The sequence below is a fragment of the Staurois parvus genome, unplaced genomic scaffold (assembly GCF_062004578.1).
Source record: "Staurois parvus isolate SC_StPar_1 unplaced genomic scaffold, SC_StPar_1.0 ptg001452l, whole genome shotgun sequence".
NCBI classification, from domain to species: domain Eukaryota; kingdom Metazoa; phylum Chordata; class Amphibia; order Anura; family Ranidae; genus Staurois; species Staurois parvus.
The window spans coordinates 1-17,500 of NW_028319248.1; the positions used below are offsets into that span (position 1 = coordinate 1).

Consider the following 17,500-nt stretch of genomic DNA (forward strand, 5'->3'; position numbering starts at 1 on the left):
AAAAAAGCCTATAAAAAAGGTACCAGGGGCATTTCATGGGTCCCCCTACTGACCCCGGGCCCTCGGGCAGTGCCCAAGTGCTCGAATGGTCAGTCCGCCCCTGTTTTTTGCCATTTCACAGGCAGGCCCGATTTCGAGTCTTGACATGTTTGGTGTCGATTTACTTGGCGCAACATCACCATTTATATTTTACCCCCCCAAAAAATGGTATTATATTGTGTTTGTGTATACTTCAGTGTATTTTGTCCTATAATGTTGCACTTGATAAAAGTGTGTGTAAATATCAACTGACATAAAAAAAAAAACCTAAACACCAATATATTTCCCTCGAGCGTTCTCCCTCTACAAATCAATCCCACCCCACATGCCAATGTCCTAGGTGTCACCCTGGACTCAAACCTTTCTTTCCAACCTCATGTCCAATCATTGGCAAACTCATGCAGTCTCCACCTCCGCAACATCTCCAAGATACGTACATTCCTCACCCCAGACACTACTAAACAAGTCGTACACTCCCTTATCATCTCACGCCTAGACTATTGCAACTCCCTTCTCACCGGCCTACCCCAACGCAGGCTATCCCCGCTCCAGTCCCCTGAACTCAGCGGCGAGACTCATCCACCTCCCCAACCGCTCCACATCTGCCTCCCCCCTCTGCCAATCCCTTCACTGGCTCCCGATTGCCCAACGCATCAAATTAAAATGACTAATTCTGACATACAAAGCCGTTCATAACGCTGCCCCAAACTACCTCACCGACCTGATACCCAAATACCACCCTACCCGTACCCTTCGCTCCTCACAGGACCTCCTACTTTCTAGCTCCCTAGTCTCCTCCTCCCACGCCCGACTGCAGGACTTCTCCAGGACTTTCCCCATCCTCTGGAACTCCCTACCCCAATCCATCAGACTGTCACCTACCCTCCTCATCTTCAGGCACTCCCTGAAAACCCATCTCTTCAGGGAAGCCTACCCCACCCTCACCTAACAGCCGATCTCCTCCACTCCTCCTACCACTCCATCCCCCACAGCCATTTCCTCCTGTACCACTTACCCCTCCCTCCTAGATTGTAAGCTCCAAAGATCAGGGCCCTCGCACCCCTCGTGTATTGTATTGTTACTGTGTTGTCTCATGTACTGTCCCCCCACTATAATGTACAGCGCTGAGCAAACCTATTGGCGCTATATAATAATATTTGGGGGTTCCAAGTAATTTTCTACCAAAAAAATGCTGATTTTACGTGTGTGAAAAATGTTAAAAAATCCCCCCGGACAACATATAGTGAAAGAAAACGCGTCAGCGCTGGCGTTGATTTGCAGGGTGGGATGTAGCTGCTTCTGCTAAAAAAAAGGGGGGATATTTCTATCTCAAACAGCAATAGAGAGAGCTGGGAAGGAACACATTTGTAATAGACATACATTCATGTCACATCAATGGTGGGCTTTCTTGTTTTTATTATTGCATTGAAAGCCGAAATTACAGGTTCTCTTGAACCACGCAGCAGCCATCTTGGCTGAGGGCAAGCGCCTACCTTTCCACCACCCTCCCAGCCACTTCCGCCCTACGGTGGTCACGTGGGGAGGAGGGTGTTCGTCTGCTGGCACCATGGCGCCGAGCAGGCCTCAGTGCTGGCGGAAGTGACGTCGGCGGGAGCACTCTGGTAGTTTCTGGCAGTGAAGTGCGTCACTCGGAGGGTCGGGAAGCGGTGGCGGAGCGTTCCCCTGAGGGGGGAGGCAGCGGAGGGACCCGGGATGGATTACTATAACGTGATGAAGATGGCTGCGGCCCAGTCCAGCGGAGAGACCGGCGCGGTGAGAGAGGGGGGGCAGACTGGGGACATATGGGGGAGGGGCTCTGGGGGGGGGGGTATATAAGGTGGGGGGAGGTTGAAGAGTCTGATTTGAATGAGGGGGGCACTACAGGGGGGAGTTGGGGTTCAGTTTTTTTGGGGGAAAGGAGACTGGGGAGTATATGGAAGGGGGGCCCGCTGTACTGATGGAGGGGTCACTTCAGGGGCTCTGGAGTTGTTGGGAGTTAGGAAGCTGTACTTCTCGGGGGAGGGGAGACTGGGGGGCAGATATGGGGGTGTGTACTTGGGGGGGGGGGGGGGTCTTGGACCGACTTGAGAGGGGGGGGGTCTTGGACCGACTTGAGAGGGGGGGGGGAGAGGAATGGGTGTCCCGGACTGTGGCGGGGGGGAGGAATAGGCGTCCCGGACTGTGGCGGGGGAGGGGGCGAGGAATAGGTGTCCCGGACTGTGGCGGGTGGGGGGGGGCGGCGAGGAATAGGTGTCCCGGACTGTGGCGGGTGGGGGGGGGCGGCGAGGAATAGGTGTCCCGGACTGTGGCGGGGGGGGGGGCGGCGAGGAATAGGTGTCCCGGACTGTGGCGGGTGGGGGGGGGCGGCGAGGAATAGGTGTCCCGGACTGTGGCGGGTGGGGGGGGGGCGGCGAGGAATAGGTGTCCCGGACAGTGGCGGGGGGGGGGGGGGGCGGCGAGGAATAGGTGTCCCGGACTGTGGCGGGGGGGGCCAGGAATAGGCGTCCCGGACTGTGGCGGGGCGGGGGGGGGCCAGGAATAGGCGTCCCGGACTGTGGCGGGGGGGGGCGAGGAATAGGCGTCCCGAACTGTGGCGGGGGGGAGAGGAATAGGCGTCCCGGACTGTGGCAGGGGGGGGGGCGAGGAATAGGCGTCCCGGACTGTGGCGGGGGGGGGCGAGGAATAGGCGTCCCGGACTGTGGCGGGGGGGGCGAGGAATAGGCGTCTTGGACTGAGGTGGAGGGGCGAGGAATAGGTGTCCCGGACTGTGGCGGGGGGAGGAGTAGGTGTCCCGGACTGTGGCGGGGGGGCGAGGAATAGGTGTCCCGGACTGTGGCGGGGGGGGCCAGGAATAGGTGTCCCGGACTGTGGCGGGGGCGGCGAGGAATAGGTGTCCCGGACTGTGGCGGGGGGGGGGCCAGGAATAGGTGTCCCGGACTGTGGCGGGGGGGGGGGGCCAGGAATAGGCGTCCCGGACTGTGGCGGGGGGGGGGGCCAGGAATAGGCGTCCCGGACTGTGGCGGGGGGGGGGCCAGGAATAGGCGTCCCGGACTGGGGCGGGGGGGGCCAGGAATAGGCGTCCCGGACTGTGGCGGGGGGGGGCGAGGAATAGGCGTCCCGAACTGTGGCGGGGGGGAGAGGAATAGGCGTCCCGGACTGTGGCGGGGGGAGGAGTAGGTGTCCCGGACTGTGGCGGGGGGAGGAGTAGGTGTCCCGGACTGTGGCGGGGGGGCGAGGAATAGGTGTCCCGGACTGTGGCGGGGGGGCGAGGAATAGGTGTCCCGGACTGTGGCGGGGGGGCGAGGAATAGGTGTCCCGAACTGTGGCGGGGGGGGGGGGGGCGAGGAATAGGTGTCCCGGACTGTGGCAGGGGGGGGGGGGGGCGAGGAATAGGTGTCCCGGACTGTGGCAGGGGGGGGGGGGCGAGGAATAGGTGTCCCGGACTGTGGCAGGGGGGGGGCGGGGAATAGGTGTCCCGGACTGTGGCGGGGGGGGGCGAGGAAAAGGTGTCCCGGACTGTGGCGGGGGGGGGGCGAGGAATAGGTGTCCCGGACTGTGGCGGAGGGGGGGGCGAGGAATAGGTGTCCCGGACTGTGGCGGGGGGGGGCGAGGAATAGGTGTCCCGGACTGTGGCGGGGGGGGGGGGGGCGAGGAATAGGTGTCCCGGACTGTGGCGGGGGGGGGGGGGGCGAGGAATAGGTGTCCCGGACTGTGGCGGGGGGGGGCGAGGAATAGGTGTCCCGGACTGTGGCGGGGGGGGGGGCGAGGAATAGGTGTCCCGGACTGTGGCGGGGGGGGGGGCGAGGAATAGGTGTCCCGGACTGTGGCGGGGGGGGGCGGGGGCGAGGAATAGGTGTCCCGTACTGTGGCGGGGGCGAGGAATAGGTGTCCCGGACTGTGGCGGGGGGGGGCGAGGAATAGGTGTCCCGGACTGTGGCGGGGGGGGGGGGGCGAGGAATAGGTGTCCCGGACTGTGGCGGGGGGGCGAGGAATAGGTGTCCCGGACTGTGGCGGGGGGGGCGAGGAATAGGTGTCCCGGACTGTGGCGGGGGGGGCGAGGAATAGGTGTCCCGGACTGTGGCGGGGGGGGGGCGAGGAATAGGTGTCCCGGACTGTGGCGGGGGGGGGGGCGAGGAATAGGTGTCCCGGACTGTGGCGGGGGGGGGGGCGAGGAATAGGTGTCCCGGACTGTGGCGGGGGGGGGGGGGCGAGGAATAGGTGTCCCGGACTGTGGCGGGGGGGGGCGAGGAATATGTGTCCCGTACTGTGGCGGGGGCGAGGAATAGGTGTCCCGGACTGTGGCGGGGGGGGCGAGGAATAGGTGTCCCGGACTGTGGCGGGGGGGGGCGAGGAATAGGTGTCCCGGACTGTGGAGGGGGGGGGGGCGAGGAATAGGTGTCCCGGACTGTGGCGGGGGGGGGGGGGGGGCGAGGAATAGGTGTCCCGGACTGTGGCAGGGGGGGCGAGGAATAGGTGTCCCGGACTGTGGCGGGGGGGGGCGAGGAATAGGTGTCCCGGACTGTGGAGGGGGGGGGGGCGAGGAATAGGTGTCCCGGACTGTGGCGGGGGGGGGGGGGGGCGAGGAATAGGTGTCCCGGACTGTGGCAGGGGGGGCGAGGAATAGGTGTCCCGGACTGTGGCGGGGGGGGGCGAGGAATAGGTGTCCCGGACTGTGGCGGGGGGGGGGGCGAGGAATAGGTGTCCCGGACTGTGGCGGGGGGGGGGGGGCGAGGAATAGGTGTCCCGGACTGTGGCGGTGGGGGGGGGGCGAGGAATAGGTGTCCCGGACTGTGGCGGTGGGGGGGGGGCGAGGAATAGGTGTCCCGGACTGTGGCGGTGGGGGGGGGGCGAGGAATAGGTGTCCCGGACTGTGGCGGTGGGGGGGGGGGGGGAGTAGGTGTCCCGGACTGTGGCGGGGGGGGAGGAGGAATAGGTGTCCCGGACTGTGGCGGGGGGAGGAGGAGTAGGTGTCCCGGACTGTGGCGGGGTGGGGGGGGGGGAGGAATAGGTGTCCCGGACTGTGGGGGGGTGGGGGGGGGGAGGAATAGGTGTCCCGGACTGTGGGGGGGGGGAGGAATAGGTGTCCCGGAGTGTGGGGGGGGGGAGGAGGAGTAGGTGTCCCGGACTGTGGCGGGGGAGGAATGGGTGTCCTGGACTGGGGGGGGGGGAGAGGAATGGGTGTCCCAGATTGACTAAAGGGGGGGGGAGAAATGGGTGTCCTGGATGGACAGACAGGCTGACTGGGGGGGGGGGGGGGGGGAATGCACGGTTCAGATGGGGATATCGGTACTGACTGGGGAAGGGGGGGTTTAGGGAGTATCTGTATTGACTGGGGAGGTGGATTGGGAAGGGGGGGGGGGGGGATCTGCACTAACCGGATGGCTTCAGTCTGGAGGGTGATGTGTCTCGTGCAGAGCCATGGCTGCCACTGGTGTCCAGCACTGGTGTTGATGTCCCCTGCTGGGGGCTGTGGTCCCTCCCAGACATTACATCACCATAGAACACAGTAGTGCCCAGCAGGTGGAACCATTGTATGCTGCAGGGGGCGCCACTTCCATCACCCTCAGGTATCTCACCGGGGTGGATTTACTAATGGCAGACAGACTGCGCTCTCTGCAGGCGTGGGGCTCTAGTGTCCTTGGTGGCCCCAGCAGTATCACCGCACCATTTATACTTGACAGGCTCCCGATCACATGACCACTGTGTCACCCTATCACAGGAATCCTATCGCAAGGTGCCCACCTGCTGGCATAAAGAGCACCTTAAAGCGTTTTCTGTGCGAATTCCGTACCGCATCAGAATCGCACCCCATTCATGCGAACCGCTGCGGGTGTGTATGTTAAGTTAGCAACACCCCCGAAAGCTGTCCGCAAAACGCGGAGCGATGTGCAGAATCGGATCACATAGGTGTGAATACTCATGCAATCCGATTCTAGTGCGGACCAAAAAAAAGGGTCCTGCATGTTTCTGGTGCGGTGTGATTAGAGCCATACGAAATGTACGACTCCGATCGCACCGCACACAAGTCGCATGTGATGCGCAGAGGAATGCAGTGCGGTTCCTGGACGAATCACATCCGATATACCGCACCGCATTTACCGCACGGCTTAACCTCTTCACACCGGCCGAACGCAAATGTGCGGCCCCCTGGCGTCGGGGCCTAGACGCAGAGCGTCTAATAAAAAAGGACATATGTGCCGAGAGCGTGCGCCCTGAGTGCTCCCAGCACACATGTTCTGTACTCACAGAGAGGTCCCGATCTCCTCTTTCGATCGGGACCTTTCCCGATCATGTGACCGCTGTGACGACACATGAGCCTAAACCCCGCCCCGCCTCCCAGCTTCTGAAAGTCTTAAAGGGCCGGGAGGCGCCGGCTTGAAGGGGTTAAACTGCCCACACACATTTCTATCTGTACAATCTCTCAGAAATCTTCATTCTATTTACCGACACCTGTGCAGTGGGGGGACTGACTTATTCAGGCCATACATGGGTTGAATTCCGAACGATTTTCATCCAAAAATCGGAAACGTCGTTCACTCGGTAATCCCATGGTGCCATCAATGATTTTGAAAATCGGCCGACCGAGTCATAAAGTTCACCCCATATAACAGGCGAAACTCCTGTTCCTTCCAGGTCACGGCTCATGCGCATATTCTTTTCGGAAAAAACGATCGTACGATTTGACCGTCATTGAGATAAAAAAAAATAATAAGTTAAGAAAAAATTTTCCAACATGCCCGATCAGCGAAAAGGGAGGAACCAGAAAATCGGCCGGTGCCATTGACCCACTAACAGAGCAAAAATCGGCCGATTATTCTTAGGTCCGATTTTCGGACGAAAAATCGGTCGAATTTCAAACCATGTATGGCCGGCATTAGTCTAGGGCAGGGGGTAGGCAACCTGCGGCTCTCCAGCTGTTGTTGGACTACAAGTTCCATCATGCCTCTGCAAGTCATAGCTGTAACTGTCAGTTTTGTAATCTTTGCAATGCCTCATGGGAAATGTAGTTCCACAACAGCTAGAGAGCCGCGGGTTGCCTGCCCCTGGTGTGGAGAGCCGCGGGTTGCCTGCCCCTGGTGTGGAGAGCCGCGGGTTGCCTGCCCCCTGGTGTGGAGAGCCGCGGGTTGCCTGCCCCTGGTGTGGAGAGCCGCGGGTTGCCTGCCCCTGGTGTGGAGAGCCGCGGGTTGCCTGCCCCTGGTGTGGAGAGCCGCGGGTTGCCTGCCCCTGGTGTGGAGAGCCGCGGGTTGCCTGCCCCTGGTGTGGAGAGCCGCGGGTTGCCTGCCCCTGGTGTGGAGAGCCGCGGGTTGCCCGCCCCTGGTGTGGAGAGCCGCGGGTTGCCCGCCCCTGGTGTGGAGAGCCGCGGGTTGCCCGCCCCTGGTGTGGAGAGCCGCGGGTTGCCCGCCCCTGGTGTGGAGAGCCGCGGGTTGCCCGCCCCTGGTGTGGAGAGCCGCGGGTTGCCCGCCCCTGGTGTGGAGAGCCGCGGGTTGCCCGCCCCTGGTGTGGAGAGCCGCGGGTTGCCCGCCCCTGGTGTGGAGAGCCCGCGGGTTGCCCGCCCCTGGTGTGGAGAGCCGCGGGTTGCCCGCCCCTGGTGTGGAGAGCCGCGGGTTGCCCGCCCCTGGTGTGGAGAGCCGCGGGTTGCCCGCCCCTGGTGTGGAGAGCCGCGGGTTTGCCCGCCCCTGGTGTGGAGAGCCGCGGGTTGCCCGCCCCTGGTGTGGAGAGCCGCGGGTTGCCCGCCCTGGTGTGGAGAGCCGCGGGTTGCCCGCCCCTGGTGTGGGAGAGCCGCGGGTTGCCCGCCCCTGGTGTGGAGAGCCGCGGGTTGCCCGCCCCTGGTGTGGAGAGCCGCGGGTTGCCCGCCCCTGGTGTGGAGAGCCGCGGGTTGCCCGCCCCTGGTGTGGAGAGCCGCGGGTTGCCCGCCCCTGGTGTGGAGAGCCGCGGGTTGCCCGCCCCTGGTGTGGAGAGCCGCGGGTTGCCCGCCCCTGGTGTAGAGAGCCCGCCGGCTGCCTACCCCTGGTCTAGGTTCACACCCATGCAGTTTGCGTTTGATCTGTTTCTGCAGTGCATTTTGCAGTTTGTTTTTCCCAACTTGTTGCCGGACAAATTAAAACACAAAACGCATCAAATCGCACTGTTTCATTCTTGCCGCATCTCCATTGAAGTCTGTTGAACCAAATACGCAACTTTTGCGTTTTGGAAAAAAAAATTCAAAAAACACAGAGATGTGAACGTGTCCCATAGGAAATCATGTGAAGTGGACTGTAGTGCGTTTCTGCAAAACGCAACCTAGACTAACAGCGCAGGTAAATCGCTGCCACAGAAGAAACGCTTTGGGCATCCCGGAGCGGTCTGGTGCAGGGGTGGACTGACAACTCATGGGGCCCCTGGGCAATAGGGGATCATGGGGCCCCTGTGTCCTCACCCACACTCAAAAAAGCCTATGAAAAAGGTACCAGGGGCATCTCATGGGGCCCCCTATTGACCCCGGGCCCTCGGGCAGTGCCTGAGTTTCCAAATGGTTAGTCCGCCCCTGGCCTGGTGTCGTGTGTACAATATGGTGGACGTACCAGCCAGCGATCCCTTCCAGCTCTTCGTTGTCATTGCCTCCGTTATGTCCCAGCCTTCCTCTGTCCCGGACTGTGAGGGGGGGGGGGAGAAATGAATGAAAATCCATTGAAAATAATGCCTCGGTTTACAATTTTTTTTCCCGCAATACGAAGCGTTTATAGCGCCGGCCCCGTGCCTTTGAAGTGCACTTTATAAAGAGTTTTGAACAGATAACTTTTTTTTTTTACTACTGTATTTCCTGACCTCCGGAACGGATTAATTGGTTTTCAATGCATTTACAATTTTTTTTTAATCATGTCCCTGTACAGTATTTATGCCTTTTAAAGTGCACCTAAAAAAAGTCATTGGCCCTAGTATGTGTATGTATGCATAAGTTCAAAACTCTTTATAAAGTGCACTTTAAAGGCCGGGACATGATAAAAAAAAAAAATTGTAAATGCTTTGAAAACCAATAAATCCGTTCCGGAGGTCAGGAAAAAGTCACAAAAAAGTCTTGTGTTCAAAGCTCTTTATAGACTTTTTCCTGACCTCCGGAACGGATTTATTGGTTTTCAATGCATTTACAATTATTTTTTTTGGTCATGTCCCGGCCTTTAATGCCTTTTAAAGTGCACTTTATAAAGAGTTTTGAACTTATGCATACATACACATACTAGGGCCAATGTAGACAGGAGCCAATTCACCTACAGCATGTCTTTGGAGTGTGGAGGAAACCGGAGTACCCGGAGGAAACCCACGCAGGCACACGGAGAACATGCAAACTCCAGGCAGGTGGTGCCATGGTTGGGATTTGAACCAACGACCCCTAGTACTGCCAGGCGGAAGTGCTAACCACTTAGCCGCTGTGCTGCCCATATATATATATATATATGTATATATACACTAGTAATGGTGGTGATCAGCGACTTATAGTAGGACTGCGGCGGACATTCTGACACTGGGGGGGGGGGCTGACTAACTTCTACTGATATCCCCAGTGACACTAATACAGTGATCAGTGCTAATAAAAAGCACTGACACTACTAATGGCACTGAGCAGGAAGAGGATAACATCTGGGGCGATCAAAGGGTTAACTGTATGCTGTGTGTTGTTTACAAAGGAGACATGCTGCTTTATATTGCTCTGCTATGCAGAGCAATACAAAGCAGCATGCTGGTGCTGACAGGGAAGAGATCTGTATTGTTTACTTACAGACCTCTCCCCTGTCAGTGTTCCTCGGCGATCAAAGGGTTAACTGTGTGTGTTTTACTATGTAAACATGCTGCTTTGTATTGCTGTGCTATGCAGAGCAATATAGAGCAGTGTGCTGGTACTGACAGGGAAGAGACCTGTATTGTTTACATACAGACCTCTCCCCTGTCAGCGTTCCTCGGCGATCAAAGGGTGCCGTCGGGGAATCTGTAGCCGGAACCTGGTGATCAACAGCTGTAGCCACCAATGGCGGCGTGGGTAGGTCAGCGGTTGCACGACCCCTACCCAGCAATGCAGAATTGCATGTATATATACGTGATTTTGCGCAGCCCTGCTGCCCTGTTGCAGTAGTTCTGCTATAGGGCGGTCGGGAAGCAGTTAACAAACTTTGAGGGAAAATTGCCGGTGAACAGCATCAGCGCAGATGGAGGAAACCCATTCACACGGCCAGCTGTAGTTTAGTAGTCACATTGTAGTGTGTGTGTGTGGCCAGCCGGGTCCAGACTGTATTTGCAGCTTCTTGTACTAATCACTTTTGGCAGATTGTTTAGGCCAGGGGTGGGCAACCTGCGGCTCTCTATACCAGGGGTGGGCAACCCGCGGCTCTCTATACCAGGGGCGGGCAACCCGCGGCTCTCTAGACCAGGGGCGGGCAACCCGCGGCTCTCTATACCAGGGGTGGGCAACCTGCGGCTCTCTAGACCAGGGGCGGGCAACCTGCGGCTCTCTAGACCAGGGGCGGGCAACCTGCGGCTCTCTAGACCAGGGGCGGGCAACCTGCGGCTCTCTAGACCAGGGGCGGGCAACCCGCGGCTCTCTAGACCAGGGGCGGGCAACCCGCGGCTCTCTAGACCAGGGGCGGGCAACCCGCGGCTCTCTAGACCAGGGGCGGGCAACCCGCGGCTCTCTAGACCAGGGGCGGGCAACCCGCGGCTCTCTAGACCAGGGGCGGGCAACCCGCGGCTCTCTAGACCAGGGGCGGGCAACCCGCGGCTCTCTAGACCAGGGGCGGGCAACCCGCGGCTCTCTAGACCAGGGGCGGGCAACCCGCGGCTCTCTAGACCAGGGGCGGGCAACCCGCGGCTCTCTAGACCAGGGGCGGGCAACCCGCGGCTCTCTAGACCAGGGGCGGGCAACCCGCGGCTCTCTAGACCAGGGGCGGGCAACCCGCGGCTCTCTAGACCAGGGGCGGGCAACCCGCGGCTCTCTAGACCAGGGGCGGGCAACCTGCGGCTCTCTAGGGAAATGTTTGTTTTAATTGCAAAATCTTCTCTTTTAATCAAACTATTGGTTAGTTTTTGTATCTAGTATGTCATAACGATCATTTCTGGATGTTACAATCACCCCGTGTATTACCCCCCCCCCCATCAAAGATTGATCGTATTTGGAGAGCCTCCAGCTGAATTCACACTGATCCCGTCTTCATTCCACTTTAGGACGTAGGTTGTCCTTCTGAAGGAACAGCTGTTGCGTCCGTCCAGGTAATGGCGCTGCACGAGTTGACTTTTACAGCCTGCATGGTGGATTGGCAGCCACGCGGGGAGTGTGTGAGACTGACAGCTGGGACCGAGCCGGCCGGGGTCACGCCGACAGCTGAGCCGCTGAATTGGAGTCTCAGCAGTTCGTGTTACGTGTCGCACGCTTCGAATAGAAACCCAGAGCTGCAGCTTTATTAGGGAATCTGCTCACCTATAAAGGGGTTAAAGAGCCGCTATGGCGTTCCTTGCTGTTAAAGGGATGAGTAATGTTTGGTTGTACGCACTGTGTGTAGGGGGGGAGGGGTGATGCTTCGTCAGCAGCTGACTGGCCAAATCATCTGGTGGCTCCGTGGTCTCCCAGCGACCTGTTGTCGAGCAGATGAGCCGGGGAGCTATTTTCAGTCGCACGCTGCTGTCAGCTTTGCTGCTCTGTGAATTCACTTCATTGCTTAGCCTTCCTCGAGTAAAGCAGGTTTAGGGAGGAGTCACAACACATTTTTTTTTACTTTTTTATTGTATCGCAAAAAATCTTTTCCTGCCATGACGTTTATTATTATTTATTACAGGTAACACCGTCATTGTATGCCGCGCTTTACACATATTGTACATTCCCATCAGTCCCTGACCCTCAAGGGGTGTACAATCTAAGGTCCCTAACCCTCAGGGGGCGTACAATCTAAGGTCCCTAACCCTCAAGGGGCGTACAATCTAAGGTCCCTAACCCTCAAGGGGTGTACAATCTAAGGTCCCTAACCCTCAAGGGGCGTACAATCTAAGGTCCCTAACCCTCAAGGGGTGTACAATCTAAGGTCCCTAACCCTCAAGGGGAGTACAATCTAAGGTCCCTAACCATCAAGGGGTGTACAATCTAAAGTCACTAACTCACATTCATACATACACATACTAGGGACAATTTAGACAGGAGGCAATGAGCCTACCAGCATGTCTTTGGAGTGTGCTCAAGTTTTGTTCTCCATTTATTCATTTAGGCCCCAGTCATGCTTGTGTGTTTGTGTTATCGTGCATTTGAAAATTTTAGAAATTGGAATGTTTTCTTGCATTGCTGTTTTTTTTAAACTGCATGAAAAGTTCATTTAAAGTGCAGAAAAAGCACCCTGGCATTGTCTATACGTACAGAATACATTGTATATGCAAAGGATACATTATATAATACATTGTATACATACAGGATACATTCTATAATACATTGTATACATACAAGATACATTCTATAATACATTGTATAGGTACGGGATCCATTCTATAATACATTGTATAGGTACGGGATCCATTCTATAATACATTGTATACGTAAAGGATCCATTCTATAATACATTGTATACGTACAGGATACGTTCTATAATACATTGTATATGCAAAGGATACATTATATAATACATTGTATACTTACAGGATACATTATATAACACATTGTATACATACAGGATACATTCTATAATACATTGTATACATACAGGATCCGTTCTATAATACATTGTATACATACAGGATCCATTCTATAATACATTGTATACATAGAGGATACATTCTATAATACATTGTATACATAGAGGATACGTTCTATAATACATTGTATTCATACAGGATACATTCTATAATACATTGTATAGGTACGGGATCCATTCTATAATACATTGTATACGTACAGGATACATTCTATAGTACATTGTATAATACATTGTATTCGTATGGGATACATTCTATAATACATTGTATACATACAGGATACATTCTATAATACATTGTATACATACAGGATACATTCTATAATACATTGTATACATACAGGATCCGTTCTATAATACATTGTATACATAGAGGATACATTCTATAATACATTGTATACATAGAGGATACATTCTATAATACATTGTATACATAGAGGATACATTCTATAATACATTGTATTCATACAGGATACATTCTATAATACATTGTATAGGTACGGGATCCATTCTATAATACATTGTATACGTACAGGATACATTCTATAGTACATTGTATAATACATTGTATTCGTATGGGATACATTCTATAATACATTGTATTCGTATGGGATACGTTCTATAATACATTGTATACATACAGGATACGTTCTATAATACATTGTATACATACAGGATACGTTCTATAATACATTGTATTCGTATGGGATACATTCTATAATACATTGTATACGTACGGAATCTATTCTATAATACATTGTATACGTACGGAATCTATTCTATAATACATTGTATACGTACGGGATCCATTCTATAATACATTGTATACGTATGGGATACGTTCTATAATACATTGTATACATACAGGATACGTTCTATAATACATTGTATACATACAGGATACGTTCTATAATACATTGTATACATACAGGATACGTTCTATAATACATTGTATACATACAGGATACGTTCTATAATACATTGTATACATACAGGATACGTTCTATAATACATTGTATACATACAGGATACGTTCTATAATACATTGTATACATACAGGATACGTTCTATAATACATTGTATACATACAGGATACATTCTATAATACATTGTATACATACAGGATACATTCTATAATACATTGTATACGTATGGGATACGTTCTATAATACATTGTATACATACAGGATACATTCTATAATACATTGTATACATACAGGATACATTCTATAATACATTGTATACATACAGGATACATTCTATAATACATTGTATACGTATGGGATACGTTCTATAATACATTGTATACATACAGGATACATTATATAACACATTGTATACGTATGGGATACATTCTATAATACATTGCTGTTGATTTGCTCAGAGATAAATACATACATTTTTGAGTTTAAATAACTCATGCAGTTTTGTTTTCAAAAGCAGTCAATTCGCTAAAAAAAAGTGTTATTTACCGAATGCGTTAAATTATGTTTTGCAATATTTACCACTTTAGCGTGATTTGTGAGTTTTTTCACATGCTAACACTGCACCAGAGGAATAAATGAATGCACACAGAAATTGATGAAACCGTGGAAACATCATAGTGTGCATTCATTCACCAAACGATTTTCCTCTGAAATGTTACATTGTATTCTCTGGGCTCAGGGCAGAACATTTCCACACGGATACATAGTATACTTTTAACTTACCGGCCAGTGCAGAGCTCCTTTTGATTTGTTATTTTTTATATTCCTAAAATAGCGACTGCCTTCCGGCAGGGGATACATAATGAATGTGTGATATATATATATATTATATATACGGGTCGCAGTTTTGGGGTATATACCGTACCTTCTGGAAGCTGAATATCACTAAAGGAAACGCCACTGCACTTGTTTCCAGGTCCTGTGCAAAAGCTGCCCTCTGAACACGAGGTTGGCTGCTTGGGGCACGGCTTATTCAGAGCGTTTTGCGTTTTCTGAATGAATGCAAGGCATTCTGTGATTGGATGAGGTGGAGAGGAGGCACTACAAAACATCACATGTTACTGCAGCACAGTAGTCTGAATAGGCCCGTCCCTCATCTGAACATCAGGTAGTGGCCGTAGGAGGCCTTATGTGGCCATCTTTGCCGGCTAAGAGCAGAACGGTATTGTGAAGTTAGTGTATTGCACATCATAATACAGATCAGACACTGGGACCTTTTGAACAGCACAAATGATTAAAGCGGAGTTCCACTCACCCTGTCAAAAAATGTCAGAAGCTACAAAAACTGTAGCTGCTGACTTTTAAAAAAAGCAGCCACTTACCTGTCCCTCGGTCCCGTGGTGTGTCCCCCGCAGCCCGTTTCACCGGCCGTCCTGGATTCCAGGAGGCCGGCGTCTCCAGTGTGGGCTTCTGGCTGTGACAGTAGCACTCCGCTTCATGAATGATCCCGTAATCTTCTGGGACCTGTCATGTGTCCCAAAAGACTACGGGGGGGAGGACAACTGTAGTCTTTGTCTGTAGTCCCTCCCCCCGCCCCCCAAATGTGCCAGTCCATAATGGGGAGCGGGGGATCAGTCCTTAAAGCGGAACTTCCCCCTTTGGGTGGAGCTCTGCTTTAATGTAGTTGGGGCACTTGGCAAAGGGAGATATTTATTTCCCACCTGCCGTCTGGCCCATGTATATAAACGGCCGGACGGGAGCAGTGCAGGGGTGGGTGGCCGTTTATAAATGGCCTCCCCGCACCCTGCTTGTATGCGCTCCTCTGTACACAGTGGAACACCAATCGCTGTATGGGACCTCCGTTCGAGGTCCCGATCATGTGATCACTGATTGGCCAATCAGTGATCACATGCAGAGTACTAAGCAAGATGTCACTTCTGATATCATTGCTTACTACGTGTGAAATCTGTGAATGATCACAGAGGTCACATGGTACAGGGCTATTCACAACAGTTTGTACCATGTGACCAATCACAGCTCACACAGTATTTCTCAATGGCTGCAAGAATGCAGCCAGAGAGAAGGAGAAATTATTGTTTTACAGCCTTTGTGGGTGTAAGTGCAATCAGTGTAAAAAAAAAAAAAAATCATCACCCCCCACAAGTAGTACAGTGACACTTTACTACTAGGGTGACAGTATGGGAAAAAAAAAACATAAATCTAAAAATGTAAAAATTATTTAATTTAATTTTTGGTTATAAACTAATTTGGGTTATTTTTGTTTTACTAAAAAGATAACCGAATGAATTTTGGCCAAGATTTATGAAGAAAGATTTATTTGCAAAAGTTTATAAGAAAAACAAGTTTTTTCAAAATTTTTGGACTTTCATCTGTATAGCAAAAAAAAAATAAAAATCCCAGTGGTGAATAAATACCATCAAAATAAAGTTTTATCTGTCTCAAAAAATGCTAAATATTTCGTATGGGTACAGTGTTGCATGACCGCACAATTGTCATTCAAAGGGAGACAGCTCTGAAAGCTGAAAATTGGCCTGGACAGGAAGGGGGTGTAAGTGCCCGGTAGGTAAGTGGTTAAAGGGCATACATTCAATGTGCTGGGTGTTCTCATGTACGTGCTGCGACTGCTTCAATCATCCTATCATGTGCTGTGTATTGGGAGTCATACATGGGGGGGTTTATTTACTAAAACTGGAGAGTGCAAAATCAGGCTCTCTTCTGCATAGAAACCAATCAGCTTTCAGATTTTATTACCAAACATTTAATTGAACCAGCTGAGTTAGAAAAAGATAAAAGGGGGCGCACTCTCCTCATGCATTACCGTGATATAGAGGAAATTTATTGTGGAATTACAAATGCACGCCCACAAACCAAAAAGGTCATGAAATCAGACAAGGAGCCAAGGATGACCATCGCGGACAGCGGAGGTCCTTGGGTAAAAAAGTGCTGACACATTTCGGGAGTTGAACTCCCTTCCTCAGAGCTATATATATCGCGCTAATGCAGGAGGAAAGCGCTCCTTGTTTTATTCTTTTTTGTCTGTGTCTGGATTCCCCGATCTGTCAAGAGAGTGCTAGTGTGACGGGAGTCACTTTGGGTGGGGGGCCCATGGAACACAGCTCACTTTGGATAGGTGGGGAGACACCTGTCTCAGCTCCCTATTATGTGCAAGTCACCCTGTGCCTGTTAGGGGTACAGGGTGATCTGTCCTAATATGGGGGTGGGGGGTTGTGGATTGTTTGGTGTTATGTGGTTGCATCCCATTGTTCTATTGTGTGTCTTGCTTGGGAGCAAACTATTATGGGATGTATGTGTTTGTGTATTGGCTTGGTTGGGGGGGTGTCTCCAGCAGCCCTCCCTCCTGATGGGACTGTCTGTTAGTGTGTCTCTTGTTACTAAATGTAGATTGGCCCACCCTGTGCCATTATGCAAGGGGGGGGGGTTGTTCCCTTGAGTGTATATATCTTGTATCTGTGTTAAAATAAACGAGTCTACTTTCTGGATTACTTCAAGAGTGGTGTCGTCTAGTCTTGTATGGTCTGCTGTGGTGTCTGTGGTCGGTGTTTGGACGGGGAAGCGGGAGTCTAACGGAAATACTGAAGCGCAGTCTGGGTCGGTTCCGTTACAGTTCCGTGTTTTTCTGTGCAGCGTGAAGATTGGAGCGCTGGTTTCTGGTACTTATTGAAGCCGATTGCTTTCTATGCAGAAGTGAGTTTGATTTTGCATTCTCCAGCTTTAGTACCTAAAACCCCATTGTGTCCGGTCACCACTTCTCTCATAGTTTGCAACTGGCATCCAGTTTGGTATTTGTGGCAGGGT

General features: G+C 52.7%; 1 protein-coding gene across 2 annotated transcripts in view; it reads left to right on the forward strand.

Moving 5' to 3' along the window:
• The first annotated feature begins 1,645 nt into the window (after positions 1-1,645).
• SPTY2D1 (SPT2 chromatin protein domain containing 1) overlaps positions 1,646-17,500 on the forward strand; it is a 54,875-nt gene continuing 39,020 nt past the window's right edge. Inside the window, exons 1-2 of one of the 2 annotated variants that reach the window (XM_089662279.1) lie at positions 1,646-1,812; positions 11,230-11,274. In XM_089662279.1, the coding sequence (XP_089518405.1) occupies positions 1,753-1,812; positions 11,230-11,274 (105 nt within the window). In that variant the 5' untranslated portion in view covers positions 1,646-1,752. The remainder of the gene's footprint in view (positions 1,813-11,229; positions 11,275-17,500) is intronic. The other variant, XM_089662280.1, reaches the window with a different exon arrangement.